The 19,391-nt window shown below is 38.2% G+C and overlaps 1 protein-coding gene across 1 annotated transcript; it reads right to left on the reverse strand.

Annotated features, from left to right (window-relative positions):
- Positions 1-2,012: 2,012 nt before the first annotated feature.
- ATF7IP2 (activating transcription factor 7 interacting protein 2) lies at positions 2,013-16,325 on the reverse strand. The gene is given in 12 exon segments (XM_088524612.1): positions 2,013-2,064; positions 2,066-2,384; positions 2,387-2,411; positions 3,132-3,237; positions 5,206-5,273; positions 5,979-6,031; positions 6,848-6,909; positions 9,277-9,437; positions 10,558-10,641; positions 10,913-11,047; positions 12,689-12,819; positions 15,392-16,325. Coding segments are annotated over 12 exon segments (2,055 nt in total). The 5' UTR covers positions 16,251-16,325.
- Between the last annotated feature and the right edge of the window lie 3,066 nt (positions 16,326-19,391).

Genomic DNA, 19,391 nt, shown 5'->3' on the forward strand with positions numbered 1-19,391 from the left:
TTGCTGAATTCACTCAAAATCGGAATTTTGTTAGCAAGCAGAAGTTGTTTTGAATAACCAGATGCAGGCATAAGGCTGAAAGTAGATGGACTATATACTAAACATTTGCTAGTTTTATTCAAACATAAAAAAGGGAGACTTGAAAGGAAGTATTTGGATTTAAAATACTATTTTATAGAAGGCAGTTCTATAAAATTATAAGCTAAGCTGTTGTCCCATTGGTTTGAAGAGATGCTGCTTCAGTTTCTTGCTTTGGTCATTTATAGAGCAATTATTTAAAGTAAAGATGTATATATCCATGTGCACAGCTTGCTTCTACCATAAAAATGCTGTCCCTTTAATTAAAAAGGAAGAGCATTCACAAATACCATAATGTACAAACAGCACTGTATAGTTGATGCCACCTGAAACAGAGCAGATTTGAGTGTTCTGTGTACAGAGAAAATAAATAGCAAAAAAGTTTGAACTAGAGTTTAGTACGACAAACATGTTTTAGAATATTCTTTCTACCTAATAAGCCTTTAAAAATACCATTTTCTATGCTTTATATATTCTGAGATTGTACATGAAAATAAAGTTAAAACAGAAATAGCAAGCACAATACGTTGAGCAGTCTTACCTTGTCTTTAAGCTTGGGATATGGGCTGTGTTGGATGAGACGTAGCTGAGTATTTGTGTGAACAGGAAAAAATAAATTCTTCCTGCCTGTGTTAGAACCACAAGCTGGATATTTTTGTACTATGATAAAGACCTTGCAGGTAAGCCAAGGCAACAGTGTACTGAAGATCCAAGAGCATGGTCTCACAAGAATAGCTATCGAGTAACGTGAGATCCGCAGATGCGTGATAGCTAGATTACTGGTAAGGTCTTTTCTCCCAATTTGCAGAAATAGCTGTTATATGTAAAAGGTTAATGTAAAAGCAGCGATTTCAGAAGCTTGACTGTGGGAGAAGTAATGTTAGAAATGGAGTGGCGACTCCTGCGTATGCTCTGGCCCAAGCTTCTGGTTTGCACTGAGATGACAGCAGTACAAATGAGTACTACAATGAATCCAAAACAAAACTCCCCAGCTCCCCACACAGAATCTCCCCAAACCCATTAAAACCTTCTAATCACAGGAACAAAGGAGAGAAGCCCAGACAACTAGAATACTCAATAACAGCCATGAATCTGACATTTTTTTCCTCCAGAAATACTTTCAGATTCTTCATCAACTGTGAAAAGCAGAAACACTGCAAGACAGAAGTCCAGGACACTTATATCAACATAGCGGGGTTATTTTACTGGGTTATTTTACTGTGTTCTGGTAAAATATTCCACTCAGAATGAGAGAAAAGTGCTACGATTCTTTGCAATAAAACATCTTTTAAAAAAATAAGAAAAATGTGTTAGGAACTGTGCTTTTAAGCCTTAAGTATTTTATTGTCACAACAACATTACTAAATTTTATGTGGTTTTTAGAAGCTTCAGAATTGTAACAGAGCAGGTACAGCAAAGTTGTCTGAACTAATGTATCTGTTAAAACTCACACTTGGGAAGCTTGTGCCATTTAGCTTAGAGAATAAAGTCAAAGAATGCTTCCTATAATTTTTAAAAACAGCAGTAAGAAAGACAAGTCCATCCCTCTCCAAGCATTCAAAACAGTTTAAACTCATAGTTCATTACTGTCACTCAAAGAAGCTAACGTAGAAGAAACTTCTATTATAATTTTTAATTCTTTCATATATCCTGTAACTCCTTCTGATGTAATAATAAAAATGCAAGAAAGAAAAATGTGGATGTAAGTTTTTAGAAAGCCTTCACCTTATTTAAGGCTTTAGAAAACATCTTAGAAAATTAATGGAATAAAGTCCATACTGTAAGAGTGTAACAAGTAGGAAACATGAGGAAGTTAATACTGTCTGCAGCACAAATAATGCTTTGACTCAAAGCTCCCTGCAAGAAAGAATGTGGCGTCTCCCACTGAAACAGCAACAGACGAGTTGCTGAGGTAGTCAGAGTCTCAAGAGCTTTTAAAGATTTAGGGTAATAGACTGTACATCACAAAAGGGTCAAAAACGTCCACGTATCTCTTGAGTGAATGGCAAAATAGTAGCTCTTTGGGATAGTAAGCTGTGATAAAGAGCAAGCCACTGGGAGAGGCAAAGCCCTTATTTTGCCTATTTTCTTCCAATGTGATGCAGAAGTGTCCCACAAGTTTTCTTGGCACAGGTACAAGGGATAACAGTGTAGGGGAACACACTTTGGATCCACTTCCTTAATGGTCTATGACAGTGAAACCCCCTTTGAATTTTGCACCTGGGTCACTTTTAATTCAGGCTTCTGAGGAGGGAGAGTGTCTCCGAATTCTTCAGCAAGTTCTGGACATGGAGGGATCCTCGGAGTGGAGGATTTGGAAACTGCTTGGGATCCTAGGCGCCAAGACAGGAACAGTTACTTAAACAACAACAAGATTAAGATTATTAGAATGTATTAAGATTAAGCATATTGCTAATACCTGATTTCTATCTATCTCCTATGCTCTTGCACAAAGCACTTCTTGTACTGTAGCATAATATCAACTTAGAACAACCTTTGTGCTATCGAAAGGATTGCTGCAGAGATTATCAAAAGGATTGCATTAAGTCTGGAGAGATACTTATTTACTTTGGATCTTGGGTCATCTTGCACTGACACTATTTCTGGACCTGTTTCTCTTTTGAGGGGATGGAGAGGGTGTAAATTTAGATGGAAAGCACCTGTGCATGTACTTAATTACTTGATTTTAAAAACTGTGAATATTGCACATATGAGTAAAATTGAATTTGATTAAGACACCTGCAATTATTATCATCAGTTTTAACATATTATCCACTCTTGATGGTATCTGATCTGCATCACATACAGATTTTGGTTAATTTTACTACTGGTTCCTAAGAGATAGAATTTGTATTCCATCTCATTTTTCATTTCTCACTGTGGCATTTCTGGGCAGTAATTTTTTCCAGGAGGAGCTTCCCTGTTCCATGAGCACTCCCATACCGCCTTCTAGTGGCATGAAGAAACTTTACTGTTCTAAAGCCAAACAGCTTAAACAGGTTCTTTCCCTCTTTAAAAGGTCCTTTTCAATGAAGTGCTATAGAAGAAAGTACCTCATATGATGTTTCTGCTGTTAGCTTCCCGCAAGCTGAACTGAAGCACTTTGGCTTTAAATTCCTTTTGTGCAAAACAGATTCCTGAGCATTTTCTGTTTTGCCTGCAAACAAGACACAAGTTTTAGGTATTATTTTTTCACTCACTGAAAAACGGCTTTATAAGGATTCTCAATTCATGTATGAATGATTTTTCCTTGCACGCTGCTGGGTCTTCCCTGTTGTAAAATGTGGTATTTCAGAAAAGAACTCCCTACCTTTGCAAAATAATCTACCCAGAGCATTTTTTTTAACCTGGAAAATTGCTTCATCTTGGTATAGCTACCAGCAAGTGAAACTGGAACAGAGTCCATCCTGAATAACCACAGGTTTTCATCTTGAAATCTTGAGGAAATCCAAAGGATACTACTTAATCCCATACAGAAGCAAAATTCTTACATCAACTAACCAGCTTTCAAAATGTTCCCAATAGCTAATTGCTCATTATTAAAACCGCAAAGCAATTGAATGGCATGTTACCAGTGGCAATTTATAAGTGATAAATCATTTCAAATGATCAAGCTAATTCCCAAACAGATATAGTTACACAACTAAATTGGATTTTTTTTCACACTACTATATTATTCTAGTAAGAAATTTTGTTGGTAGTGATCACAAAGAATAGGGACCAACTTTAAAAATACAGCTTTAAAAATACAGTAAAATACAAATTTTCCACCCTCTATGCTTACTTAGGTTCTCCTTCTTGACGAAGTATGTGCAAACAGACTGTAGTGAGAGATGACAAATTTTCATTTTTCCTTACATATAGGTACAACTTAATCACTTCAAAAGGTTCACTTAGTATATGCTTTGATACTATTCTAGCAGCATCTCCTCTTCAAGGAGATATAACTTTATCATTGGTAGCAATTAAGGCAGCAAAGCTCAATGCCAAAGCACATTGGAGGCAAAAGAAATACTGCCTGTGGCTTTCCAGGGAAGATGACTGGGCCCTGTGCAGCCACAGGGCTCCGTGTGCCCAGTCCCTTGGGCTGCTTGTGTGTGCAGCACTGAGCTAGGGATCACCAGCTACCACTGGGTTCCTCGTGCTGGCAGCACTGAGCTGGATCTTGGATGCTGCCTTTCAGGAGAGGAAAGTTGTGACTTTTTGCTCCAGTATCTTACTTCATCCTTTGAGAGTCTTCAATAAAAATGCTGAGCGAGACACTACCCATCCTTTTCCTTATCTGGGTTTCTTATGGCCCCAGCTGCTCCTTGTCTTCCTGTCAGCTTATCTCACAGCTTCACTTTGGTCTTTGTCTCCTGCCTATCTGGTCTCTGCCTGCAGTCTCTCAGCCTTTTGCACACACGCAGAGGTTGTGACCAGGCAAGGCCAACCTCAGCTAGTGACAGGCGCTGTATTTTGAGATTTTGTTTCTTTCTTTCTGTTTAACCTTTGCTCCTTTGGACACTTCATACCAGTATTTCCAATGCAAAGTTCTATTCCCCCATTCCTAAGCATCCCATCCCTTACCTCAAAGTAAACCTATGAGGAATTAAGAAAAAGCCTCATTTTAAATACAGGTATGATATCTGGTCAGTTCCTATCATGCTGAGAAAAGTCTCCACTTGGCTGGATGAAAAACGGGAGCCCGTTTTGTTGTTACTGAGCAGTATTCTTTGCAACAAGAATACAGTGACTAACTGAAGTGACTAACTTCATCAGCAAGCAGTTAAAAAGGCTGTTCCCTACCACAGCTTTCCCTTATGACAAAGTGTAACTGTTTTCTCCTGGTAAGAGTAGTGGTTATGACAGGACAAGATAGAATTGTATTCAGCAAACAGATATTCACCATGAGAAAACAAATTCTTTAAATACTGCTTTTCATCTCCAGAAAACAATTTTTTGCTATCGTGGACATATGCAAGTGCAGCTGCTAATAGAGGAATATTTCCTTTGAGAAATGGATACAGTTTTATGATTCTACAAAATTATGCTCTCCTTAAAGTTACATAAATTAAGCAATTCATAGTTACACCTTTCCTATTAAGTTTAAACAAATGCTGACAAGTGAGTTCACAAAATGTTCTTTTGCTAGAATTTTGCTTTTCTTCTTCTGTTAGATCAATCACTTCGAGTTTTCTTTCTTTTATTTCAGTCTGAAAAAGACAAAAGAGAAACATTCAAGTTCTTTTTTCCTCCCTCTTTCTCTCTTTTTTTTTTTATTTTTTTTTAATCCCAAGTAAGTACAACTTACTTATACAGTTTGCAGAATGGAACATACGTGGAAGCTTAGTTACAAATGTAACTTAGAATAAACTCTCAGTGCTGGAAGAAAGAGACCTACTTTTTTTTTCCTTTAAATATTCACTTTCTGTACAAAATGAGGTATAAATGAAGATGAGTAAGTGCTTACGCTACTAAAATAGCCCATGATCAGCCAACATCTCTTCACCTCTCATTTGCTTAACTTAATTGTTTCCATAGTTTTCCACACATTATGGAAAACTCCACGCATCTAGTGCGAGGCCAAGTCTCCATTTCCAAGGGGAAAACAAGCACATTTCTTTATCACTTTACATATTATTCTTTCCTCTGTATGGTCACCTTCAAGGTGGCAGAACATTTATACAAGCAAGGGGGTTGCCAGCCCAGCCCTACATTATTTTATTTAATTTTTAGTTTGTTTTACAAGTTTTTTAGAAAAAGGTTCAGGACGGCTGTACCACCTCATGTTTGTCCCAAATGCTGCTTGCTTGTAAGAGTAACTCAAAAGCCAGGGTACAGAAGCAGTCAATGTACAATCAAATACAATTGGTTTTATTTGAGAAAAATATGAAAAATACTCTTACATTATTTTTTACCTGTGTTGCTGCTGACATTGCTGCTTGTGTATATATTTGGTTATTTGGAGTATCTGTAATGCAATTTTCACAAATGTTTAAAACATGTTTTGTCTGTAAGTCTTAATTTATACTGCTACAGAAATACTTCATTATAATTCTTAGAACAACAGAATATTATAAATCTCCCTCCCAAAAAACATGAGTCTTATGGAAATCACAGACTTAAGCAAGAACATGCACTATTGCCTTTATCTGGGCTGGCATTTTTGCAGCAGCTTTTTCCATTAACCCCAATTGCAAAGGAGAAAGGATCTAGATAGAGGGGAGAAAACAGCCTACTGCGCATTAACCTTGATTAAAGGGTGGAACTTGTACCCTTTAAACAGCAACCGCTACCAGAATGAGGAGAGAGTTGCTCAGAATTCCAGCTTTGGTATGACATGATTTATGAGACAGATTCACCTGTAGAGCTTTCACTGCTCTGAAGTATCTAGGCATTTCTACCAATTTCATACAAACAATTTAATCAGCTACTTTTCCTATGCTATTGGAAAATGTTGTAATATTAAATCAAGCAGTTTAGCATTAGATGTGTAAAAATTGTCATGAATGCCCCCTCATACAAGAATACTAATGCAATCATATTTTAAATAATTAAAGTCTGCTGATAAAGTTTCTTTGCTTTTTTTTTTAAATCTACCTAAAGTGAGAGAAGTTGAAAAAAATAATGAGAGAGAGAGAGAGAGAACTAGCACATCCTTAAGCAATCAAAATTGTATTTTAATAATATTAAAGAAAAAAGAGTAGCCAGCAATATTCTATATGCACTATGGATATTCTGCAATATATGTATCAATATGCATGAATTCAACATTAAGTTTCAATACCTGAATTATTTGCGGTTGCTGAATTCTGACCTTCCCCAGAGATCAGTAAGACTTCATCACAGCTAAGAGACAAAAGAAGAACATATAAAACATGTTTAGAGTTGTATAAGAATGATTTCCTCTCCAGGAAGGCATTAAAAACAGGAATACAGACTTATGGGTCATGACAAAGTTAAACTGGTTGATTAAAACACAATTAAAGCAGCAGAAAAATGATTCAGAAAAATTAAAAAACAAGGTAACAACACAGGTAATAAATTATGGCGCTGGAGAAAAAAATCCCTTCAACCTACTAACTTGAGCATTGCTACATTTACTATTTCACAGCACAGGATACTGTGTATCAGGAGAATGTATGACATTCTAGGCAAAATTCCTAAGGAATTTATCTGCTTCTTAATGATGAAGCTGATGCAGTTGACCTCAGGCTTAAAACATCTGTCTAAGGTCATGCAGACTGGAAAAAATGAAGGGTAAATTTACTCAGAAAAAAAAGATAACAGCAACTAAGGAGACACTTGCACTGCCTGTACTTTCTAGATCCACCTCTCACTGAACTGATGTCAGATGCAGATTAGAGCTACTCTAGAGAGGTTCTGCATGCACAGTACTTGTACAGTAGCAAAATTATGTACCTAGGCTGCATCACACTTACTGTATCAAATTAGATCAAAAAACTGTACACTGTGCATATGCTGCATTCACCAATTCTTCTATCCGAAGACTCCCCAAAAGAAACATAGGACTCCTATCCACATTTTGTTGCAGTTGCACCCATGCCAAAGTCTCATCTTTCCTCTGGATACCCTGTCATGGATCACAACTAAGGAAAGGATAATCTAACTAGTTAGAACTGTGTCAAAATAGTGATTTGAATCTTCTTCATATTCAATAACAAATCAACAAATCCTCATTGCTGATTAATCAGGGATACAGAAAAGACTGCTTTTAGAAAAATGAACTTTCCTATTTAATTTTACCATAAGGAAAGATTCAGCTGTACAGAGGGTAAAAAAAAGCAGTTTGTGCATTTTTCTTTTACATTTTTTTTTAAAGAGAAGACTGAAAAATAAAATCATAGTTATCTGGGTTTATCATCTTATTAAACAAAGTGCTAGAACAACATCATGTAGGGAATGAGTGGCTTCTTCACAAGCTTGAAAGTCAGATTCCAGCTATAGGATTTCTGCATCTCTTGCAGTCATTTGTGCATTAACTAACTGCCCTAAATATGCCTTTTTTTCCCCTCCTCATTTTTTAAATTATCACTGTTTTTGTTTTGCATTTCCTTGAAACTATTTATTTAATCCATCCCATTAACAATAATCAAGGATCTGATCAAATCTTTCTCTGTGATTCTGTGATACTGATTAAGTGGAAAATATAAGAAAGAACACCACGCAAAGTATTTGTTTGAGCTAAACTATCAGCATACACAGAATAGCATTATTTTGCCTTTGTCTATATAGGGGCCAATGTAAGTTACTATTTTCTTACTAGCTGATGCAGAAAAGGGAAAAAATAATCTGTTCAGTTAAATAGGAAAAAATAAGAAAAAAAAATAGACACGTGGTCCCCAAGGTGTCTACCGGAGGGAGCTGGATATAACACAGAAAGATGATGCTGCCAGTGGCAGATGGGGAGTGTGCACCAAAGATCACACCCAGATTCAGCCACCCAGACTGTGGGAACTAGCTTCACTCTCTGATCTGCCAGGACAGAAATAAATCCAAACTCCTTGCCAGCTTTGTGAAGCAGCATTGGAAGATTCCTTCCACTTCTTCTGCATGTGCACAAGGATTCAAGCAGAGGACTGGTGGTGAGTTTTTGCAGGATGCACATAGCTTAAACACAAAAATAGTGTAACTGGTGGAACACTTACATGAACAAGTTAAATACTCTAAGGAAGTACTCGGAAAAAAACGTTTAGGATTCCCCTGGATGTTATTTAGTTAAGTTTCATAATATACAAAATTCCATTTTGTAAACATCATGAAACTTAAAAAAAGGAATAGAATTTTGTATATTTCTGGAATTTGGATTTCTCCCATTTTGAAAGTGTCCTAAGAAATGTAATGGAATGTAGGACACTCCATGTTTTTATATTTTGCATTACAAAGTTACCTGGAAGATTTTTCCCCATCATGGCCACTCAAATATCTTTACACAGACATTCTTCCTGCTGTTCAATAAGAAATCAATGCCCTAACAGACCTGCTTAAGGACTGATGATCTAGCTTGAGCTCCAATGGATAAACTGGAGAAATGAGCAACGGCACTAAGCACCCAAATAACAGCCAAGTTTAAATTCAACCATAAAACGGAATTGAACTGACAGCGAAGAGTTGAGGGAAACAGTAATTTTTCTCATAACTGCTTTAAATATAAGGCCATTAACTACATTTTAGAATTCCATTGTAGACACCTACCTTGCATCTTCTGAAACACATGCTGAAGTGAAACCAGAGTGGGATGGCAATAAAAGTTTTCTTGAAAAACTCTGCTGTGTATTTATGATATTTGGAAAAGAAGCAGAGGATCCAAGACGGTTTAGAATTGTATTTTGGGAGTCTGCACTTGGAAGCCTTGTCTGACAGAATAGGAAACAAATACTGCATTGTCATAAGCAACACAGCACAAACCAGCTTACATTTGCAACAAATGCTAAGTTAAAAGGGTAAGGGGGGAAAAAATAGCAAGTCTACAATAAGGAAGATGCATTTCATACTTGATTTAAGAAAAAAAAATAATTTTGATGCTGATAAGCATCTTCCTTTACCTTATCTCTATATGTTTTATACTCACTGTCTAAAATTTCTGGAGGAAATCAAAGAGATACAAAACAAATTGTATAAAATATGTGACAGTTTTTAACAAAAGACAAAATTGCATACTTGTCACATGCAATTCTTCTTATATTTTTGATGTTAAAGAACAAAGACTTTGGTTTAGATGTTAAACAAGGAGAAAACTGTAAGTTTTCTTTTTATTTAATAGATGTAAGTTTGTAAAAGTAGGATTTCTTATGAAATATAAAACCAACATGAAACAAGAGCCTGATAGTTCATAGAAACTTTTATCCCAGCAAGCTAGCTAAAAGATTCAAGCCAAACAAAATATGCTCATGTTAGGCACCTGAAAGTTTCCTATTGTTCATGGGAATCAAATACCCCCATAAAAATCATGTTTCACATAGGAACCGTTTTAGTGCTAATGTACAAATATTTACATGAGAAGTAAATTATATTATGCTTCCTTTACCATATTTTCAATTTTGTTGCCAAAAAAAAAGCGGTTTTCATCTTGTCGTTCGTGGCCCCTTGATAACTGGTGGACTACAGGTAAGGCACTGTTCAAAAGCTGCCAAGAGAGGTGAGCGCAGCTGTTAAGTAGCATTAGTTTTGTAGTAAAGAGATCTAACTCTTCACCAGAAAAAATCAAGGGTGCTCAAATAGAACAGCATCAAAGCAAAAACTGACAATTCAAATAGAGCAGCTACTCTGTTTTTTGATCCACTAAGTTCTTTCAGTCATGATGCAATATCTGAAAACAGACAACTCCCTCCAAAAATCGATCAACTCTACATAGATTTTTTATTGATGCAAGAGCAATGCAGATAGCAAAGCTATCAAGTTTCAGTGTAAACATTCAGTTACTCATTAGTTTGCAATTAGTCATCATTAATATTACTATTAGCACCTGCCTCGTACCTGATGACCAACCATTTTTGACAACACCTTCTTCTGAAATGTTATCACAGCATTAATGCGTCTCTCAAGCTTTGCTATTTTTTTCTGCAAGAGAAAAGCAGCACAGTATTACTTAAAATTAAAACTCGGAATAACCTGAACTAATGACACGCTATTTTATATTATCATCATACGAAGAGTGGACAGTGAAACAATTTCAATTAAGAAAAGTTAAAAAGACAAATACTGTTCAGCTGTTCTTTATGTTGCACAAGATTAAAAGACTGCGTACAGTTGGGGTCTTCCTTCTCTACTACAATAATAATAGTGTGCAGTAACATAATAAATAGTCATACATTTTTGCAAAGAAACTTACTAGGAATATTAGAGCTAGTTCTTCATGTTTTTTCAAGCATTGTGCCTGTTCGACTCTTCCACTTAAGCCTTCCAGTTTTTGTTTGAAGTAGTCACTATTTAAAACTTCCATCCGCTCATGAATCATGAGTTTGATCTATAAGACAGAAAAGCTGTATTTCAGATGTAAAAAAATCCTTCGATACTGAGATGTATACAAATTAAATATTAAATCTAGAATCTAATTAAATTTTGGGGAAAGGGAAAGATCTGTTTCTTTCTAATATTTTTGTGTATTTTTTGCACCTATAAGAAGCACGAAATTCTCTACTTTGTCATTCTTCTTTCCATGATATTTAACCCACAAAGGGGGTATCAAAATGTACATAAGCACACTTTCCAAAAAATTAAAAAGGTAAAATTAATATATTTATGTCAATCATTTCCAATACAGTAGCTGTAGCTTTAAACATTTGTTTAACATTTGGGATTTTTCTACATGCATGATTTGGGAATTTGCTCTTCTACTGGCTTGATGACAAAAAAGGGCTGAAAGGCAAGGCTGCTTTTAAGCAGAGAATACTGATGAACAAGTGAAGCTTTTTATACTGAAAAATATTTTAATTACTACTAATAAAATGTGCTGATTTTTACACATCAGGACTGGTGTCTTTGATATCAACCACAAGGCAAAAGGGTTTATTTGTAAACCAAACTGAAGGTATTTCTTAATGTCAGGAAAACAAGCAAGATTTTGTAAAATACGTAATGAGTCTACTCAAAATTAACAAACAAGAAAGACATTTAAAAACTAGTACAGATTCCTGATTACTATTCTCTATGTAAAGTACTTGTTTTCTCTTTTTTTGTGATAAAAAAGGAACTGCCAAACTCATTCCTTTTTTCTTGAAAGTTATTACTTAACTGCTTTTGCTTTCTTCCGTTCTTTTACAAAATGCAAAACAACAGAAAAGAACGTTTCTATCTTTTTTCCCTTAAAGTATTTATTTCCTATCTTCCTTGACTATTATGATTTTAAGATTTGAAATACTCTCAGTCCTTGAGCTTCACTAAAACAGTTCTGGCCCTCAATTAGAGGAGAAAAAAAAAAATGAATCACTCCAAGATGGATATTGATGAATAACATATATTGATATGCTATAATGCTGCCAAATATAAAATATATCTACGTTGAAAGCACTCATAGCACCACATTTCTTGCTCTCAACAATCATTCACTACTGACGTAAAACAACAACTAACTTCTTCAACACTGCTCTACGTTCCACCTCTGCAACAGCAGCAGCTGGTAAAGAAATATTCACTTAAAATAGAAAGGAACTAGAGGAGAATTTTCAGCTGCTCTGCAGAAATGGAGAAATAAATCATCATTCCTCTGAGTAATTCCTCCTTTTTTTAATCTTCTGGAAAGAAAATAATTATATCTTAAACAAATTATCAAATGCAGGAGCAAGCTTAAAATCTGACATGCTTGAGAAAAAGTTACTGCAAGATCCACACAAAGTGAATGATATTTCATATAAAACATGCAAGATTTGATCCTGTGTAAGTATGTAAATTTTGTCTTATATGATAATCAACATTTTAATTTTCAGTTAATAGAGAATTCATTCAAAATAACTTTTGCGATTTTCATCCAACATGTATGTGAATTCTCCCTAGGTAGGTACCAGCACCCCTCATGTTACACTCCTCAGCTGAAGTTACAAACAAGATAATCATATCTCAGTTTTAAAACACACATGAAACAACTAATATTCCAAGTATAGCAAAGTACCTTCTCCAAAAGGTTTCCTTCCTTTTTTGACACTGCACAAGTATTTGACTTGATTTCATCAGAAGTCTTAGCGCGTTTGCACTGGATATTTTCCTTGCTTCCTGAGCATATCCTCTTCCTTTGAGTGTTCTCTGAAAGTAAATAAGGCTCACATTAACATCACAAAATTTGCTCTAGATTACAACATGCAATGCAGGCCTGGGGAGGAAAGAGAGCAGTATTATTCAAACGACCTGTTGTGCCTCCTTAAATATGTTAAAGCATTTTGATCTTGAATTATGACTAGGACACATTATTTTGTGTGGAAAGATGCAGAAACAAGGGAATTGGGCAAAAGTGTGGTGGGGGAAAAGGGAGAAGAAAACCAGATCATTGACAATTGCTGCCGTTATTTATTTATTTATTTATTTTACTATTAAAACTTTATTAGAGACATTTGTTGAGAACACAGCAGCAGCAGGGGGCTCTCTTCCTTGAGAAAAGTAGATGAAAGATGACGATTTTTCCTGCTCACCTCTGGGCTGGTGCCTATACTTTCCTTTATTTAAGAGGCTTTTTCAAATACCAGAGCAGACACCTTCCTGGGTGTAGGGGCCATTAAAGCCTTATCATCTGAGAAGCCAAGCTCAGGTGCATGACAGAATTGTCATCATTTTTAAACATTTTTAGACTCTTTCTTATTACTAGCAATGAACTACCTCTCCTCCTTTTTCTCCCAACCACAATAAAATGAGGAATGAGAGAGAGGAAATTATTCTCTAGAGTTTTCACATAGGCAATATTTTTTTAGCCAAGGAAGAGTCTTACACCAGCAGCTTAAAGATTGTACTTGTCAGAAGAACAATATTTCTGACCAACTACTTTCTGCTGCTGCATATAAACTTAATGAGAATTTTGTGACCGTACAGGAGCTGTTTCACACCTTTCCAAAGCAGAAACAAATCCAGAGAACAAAACACTTCTGGTTTCTCCCCTAATCATCACAGAAACTGTAGTAACAACAGCAGTAGGGGCTGTTATTGAAGCAGCTGATGGGGCTAGAAAACTAACTCTCTACCCTTAAAGAATGTAAAGACTGATATGCTGAAAATGAGTAAGACAGGATATTGCCCCCCCCCCAGAATGTTTCGAACTTTGCCCATTTAGAAAAGTAACTAAGCTATCATGACAATGGTAAGGGTGAAAAACTTACTATTCTAGTTAGAAAAAGGTAACTTAGAGTATCCAGCAAAGAACTGTCTGCACTGTTTCTTTTATAAATTACCCTATCACAGTCAAAACAAGGTAATTAAGACTGTATATAGCACACTTCTCAAGTTATTGAGCGCTAAGCATACAGCTTGCTCACCTTTTAAACACTTACCCAAGTCAGAACACACAGATTTGCCTAAGGCAGATCAGTCATCACCAGCTTCTTTCCAGGAGGAAGAAAGGTGTGTAGGGGGGTGCTCAGGTGCATCTTCACCCTCCACCCCAGCTTCCCCATCCCCAAAACATTTGGCTTTCATCCCAGTGGTGAATGAACTAACTCTCTAGTGATTATTTCCTCAATTATTATTTAATATTTTCTTCTCGTTATTATCAGATTATTTCTATATTTCAATTTTTGAGCTACTATTAAAGCTTTGTAAGTTAACTACTAAGCTTTTCAAATGAGACCTAGGTCATGACTTGCATCAAGTCATGACCTCATGAAGAGAGGTGTTTTGCTCAGATTTCTTGCATTATGAATAAATACAGAGTTACTAATACGCATATGAGAAACAACGATTACAGCCAGTTATGATACAAATCACAGCAAAGTTGAGGAAAATGCTTCCTTTTGTCTTACTGTAAATGAACCTGTAGCCAATTTGCTGTTTCAAGTTTGCTTCGTTACATTTTACACAAAGTTGTTCACAACCATAGCTGCAAAATACCTGTTGAGCCACGTCTGGCTTAAAGATCCATCACAGACACGAATCAAATTACACATTCATTCAATAAACTACTTGGAAGCTAAACCCCAAATCCAGCAGTTTGTCTAGGAAACCCTAACCCTTCATTATTAGCTGCGGATGCCTGAACAAAACTTATTCTGACCTACGCACTCGCAATAGGCCAGGACCACCAACACATCAGGTAACAGGACAGTTAACAGCATAAATATTCTCATGGGAGAGTTGGGTTAAAGAAGAATTAGAAAGCTTCAGGCAATAAACTACAACTGTTTCGTCAACAGAGAAAATGTTCATGTAAAGGGCATGTTATTGGAAGAATGGACTTTCTAACCTTCTCTCAGAAAAAAAAAAGTAAAAATTTCTAAAATTAACTTCTAATTCTGTTTTCTTGGCTCTCTCCCAGGATAATTTCCCCCCTTTTATTACCTGTTTCTTCTACTGTATTGCCCAGCACGTGCTAGGACTGCCATCACATTCCCTGCATCCCCACAGCATATGAAACTATCCCAACATATGGAAGGACAGCAGATGAACCTGCTAATAACGTTGCTTTGGCCACCCCAGTGATTTCAGAATAGTGCACTGGTTAGAAAAGCAGACAGCACATGAAAGGATAACAACAGAATTCTCAACAGAGAACAAGCACCCACACAGCAATCACAAGGAACTAAACTGAAAGAAATTGCCCTAAACAATGAAGTACTACGTCAATAAAGAGGAAGAAAAAAAAAGAGAGAAAATGAAAAAAAAATGCCATGCTTACCTATACTGGACGCGCACAATGCATCCAGCAGCATCATTTCATCATCTTCAAAAATACATGGGCTATCACCTCCACCAAACATTTTACTCCCACCTAGAACAGTGTTTCTGTCTCTTATAGTCTTGCTTACGTGAGTAGCTAAGGCAGCACCATCCTCTTTTTTGCTTTTTAAAGCATCTGTTTTATCTATTTTTTTAAAAACCGCAACGAGATTTTTATCAGCCTCTGTCCCAGGCTCTATAACCAACTTTTCTAGGATGGGAATGGCACTGTTAGCTTTCTTACCCTTGCTACCACTCTGAGTCACGGGCTCAGAATCGCTCTCCTTTAGCTGATCCACGGGCAGCCTGTTCAGGCTGGAGCAGAAACGAACTTCAACTGCCTCAGCTGGTGCTGCCTTGGCACCATTTTCATACCATTTACGAAGTATTACTTTCAAACATCTGGCATTTAGAAGCTGCTTTGCTTCAGAATTTTTGTTGCAAATTGTATCAGACACAGGATCTTGAAATCTTCCTTGAATAATGTTTTGATCAACATTTATATCATAAAAACTTTCCTTGGCAGTTACTGAGCTAATGCTGAAACTTGGTAGAATCACTGATGACTTTTTTTCAGGTAGCACTGAAGTAGCATTTGATTCAGAAAATGCTTTTATTTTGACATAATCCATACTTTTACAGATTATGTCTGTGGCATTCGGTTGAGAGTGGTCTTTAGTTTGCTGGCCATGTAAAATCTTCTCTTCTGCTGAAGGATTCTTTATTTTATTGGGCTTTTCTACTTGCTTTCCATTACTCGGACTCATGCTTTTTTTCTCTCGTGACTGTTTCTGTGAATTTTTTTTTGAACGTTTCATCTTCCAGGCCCTATAGCAAAGAACTGGATTTTAAAACCAAATACATGGAGTAACTCTCATCTAAAGCCTTTACCCTTCTTTGCTTTACCCTTCTTCGCTCTTTTCAAATACAAAAGGTAATAAAACCTTTACTATAGCAATTCATTAACTCATATTTTAAATATCTCTTCTTGGGTCACAGCAAGTAAGTGTAATAGTGTCCCCCACATTATGCTTAGGAAAAGCAATGGACAGTAACTCTGAACGAAACCTAAATAAAAACGCAAAGAGTTAGCACGAACAGAACCAAATGCTATTTTTCAGTATTCTCAGTTAGATTTGGGGCAGCATAAAACATTTTACTAATTCGTCTAGGAAACTTTTGCTCATAGCAAAGATAAACCAGCTGGTAGATGCTTACAGCATTTAATGAAACCTATCACTGCTTCAATTTAACTTCAGCTAGTCAAAAATATCCTGACATGGCTTAAGATCCCCCCCTCTCTTTAAAAGGCTCCAACACTCAATCTCTGCAGCTCCCATCCCTGCAGAGCAACAAGATTTACCTCTAATTTCCACATTACTCGACACAAAGAGATATATTCCCAGATATCTCTGGGATTTGGTGCTGCTTGGCGTGGAAAGGGGATGAACGGCCTGTCACTGAGCCACCTGCCTGGTCCCCAGCGTGCGGCAGATAACACCCCCTACATTAGCCCGGGCAAGCACGTTTCTAACTCTAACGCAGCCCGAAATTCCACAGCCGCCTCGCTCCGCACATCCCCGCTCCGCTCCGCGGGCCACGCAAGAGGCGGCCGCCCCGCGCTCCCCTCAGCGCCGCAGCCAATCAGCGCCGCGCGCGGGAGCGGCCGCGCTGAGCCGGCCCCGACCGCGCGTGCCCGTTGGGGCCGTTGGAACCGTTGGGATGCGGCTGCCCCAAGCCCACTCGCAGCAGCCGCGTCACTCGGGGAAGGGATCCCGGGAGACCAGTGTACGGCCTGCAGGAGGATTGCACGAGACTGGATGCTTAAGACAAAGCCCCACGGTAGGAAGGTTTCTCCTGGAAGGAGGGGTGTCACAAGGTTGAAGTGTTGTCTTTGTATCTTTACTTGCAAAAAAAAAAAAAAAAAAAATCCCTGGCAGTTTCTCTCTAAAATTCTCTTTACCTGTTGATACCCTTGCAGCTTACTCCTTCCTTTCGAATGGGAAACTTCAATCCTCAGAGCTGATTTAGATCAGTTGCAGATCCATAACCTTAGCAGAAGTGACTTATTTGAAGAGGCATCGTGGTAGCGTGATCCCTGGGGACAGGATTCTGCCTAATGAAGGGGCATTGCAATACCTGTATTATAAGTGACACTATAAAGTTTTCACAGCTAAAGGAAAAGAAACTACACTTAGAACAATTATTTTTACACAGGCCCTGCATGTGTGTAAATAACATCCGTAATACCAAACAGGTAGAGAGAGGACAGAGTGCTTCAAATGGTAGCTGTTGCAGGGAAAAAATGCTCAACTCACATGGTTTAAATTGAGTCAAGACTTCAGCGGTGTATTAATTTATTAACCAGAGATTAGCAAGATGTAAGTTCAAGATCAATGTCAGCCATTCAACACATAAAATATTAAGTGCTTGCAAAATGTTAATAATGACAAATTGCTAAGCACTGGCCAGATGCCGCCGCTGAGCAGCGGACACACAGAGGCTCTTTCATGTAGAGCCCTTCTCAGAGCAGCAAGGGGTACCCCTGCCCCTGTGCGCGGAGCGCAGCTCCCCCACTGCGCATCGCTTGGGTCTGGGCATGGCCTCCAGCTTCACGTCCCTCTGTTTCTGTGGCAGCAAGAAAGCACCCTCAAGCTCACACAGGCACTTGAGGTGCGGGTCCCTACTTGCTGGACACGCTGCACACGGGGAAGGGTATCCTTGAGAGGTGTCCCCAGCAGGGTCACTTCTGCCAGTGTCAGACTGTTTGCACCTCTGCTGTGTGCTTTTCAGGATCTCCCTTCACAGTCACGAACGCTCATGCTCTTTTATACCTCTTCCCAGGCTGAATCCTTTCCTCAAAAGTCTCCAGGTTGCTGTTGAGTCTAGCTGGTGGATGCCTTAAGCAAACGTCCTTGTTTATTTTCTCTCAGCAGTATTGTGTTCTGGACACAGTCATAGAATGGTTGAGGCTGGAAGGGACCTCTAGAGATCACCCAGTCCAAACCCCTGCTCCAGCAGGGGCACCCAGAGCCCCAGAGCACAGAGCGGCATCCAGGCGGGTTTGAAGATCTCCAGGGAAGGAGCCTCCACAGCCTCTCTGGACAGCCTGTGCCAGGGCTTTGGCACCCTCACAGGAAAGAAGTTCTTCGTCATACACAGATTAAACTTCCTGTGTTTCAACTTACACCTGTTACTGCTCATCCTGTCACTGGCCACCACAGAAAAGAGCCTGGCCCTGTCCTCCCTACATTCACCCCTCAGGTACTTGAACATGTTGATCAAATCTCAGCCAAATCCTCTTAGCCTTCTCTTCTCCAGGCTTAACAGGCCCAGCTCGCTTAGTCTTTCCTTATAAGAAAGATGCTCCAGTCCCTTCATCATTCAAGGCTCACTCAGTGCTTCTCACCACAGCCACCAAGGTTTATCTGGCAAAATTCAGTTTGCTAGTGGTGACAGCAACAGAGCAGATTGCAGGCAGAGCTCTGTAAGTCACAAAAGGCAGTTTGTCAATGAGATCTGGCACATTTAGGGTTCTGGCAAAGAACTGGAGGAAGAAAAAGGCAGGATAGTCTGTTCCCTCAACCACCCTGGCTTCCCCACGGGGGCAAGGACATACAATGGAGAACAATGCTGCTAATCAAAGGCCCTCAACAGACTGGAGAAGCTACTAGCAGGAAATTCAAAAAAGGCAAGCGTAAAGTCCTGTCTTGGGCCTGGAATAAGCCCAAATAACAGGAGAGGCTGTGCAACAACTGCCTAGAAAACCACTTTGCAGAAAAGGACCTGGAATCATGGGGGTCCTACTCATACAGAGGTCTCCTTCGACCTAAATTAGTTCTAAGTCTTTGTGATTGGTCACAAGCCAGAGCATGGTGGAAGAGGTGCAGAGGAGGGGAGTTTTAGGATTTGTTCTGGGACTTGGAAGGCATTAGTTACCAGGGATGCAAGGATAAAAG

The sequence above is a fragment of the Tinamus guttatus genome, unplaced genomic scaffold (genome assembly GCF_059628265.1).
Source record: "Tinamus guttatus ecotype Peru unplaced genomic scaffold, ASM5962826v1 Tinamus_guttatus_pri_ptg000212l, whole genome shotgun sequence".
Lineage (NCBI taxonomy): Eukaryota > Metazoa > Chordata > Aves > Tinamiformes > Tinamidae > Tinamus > Tinamus guttatus.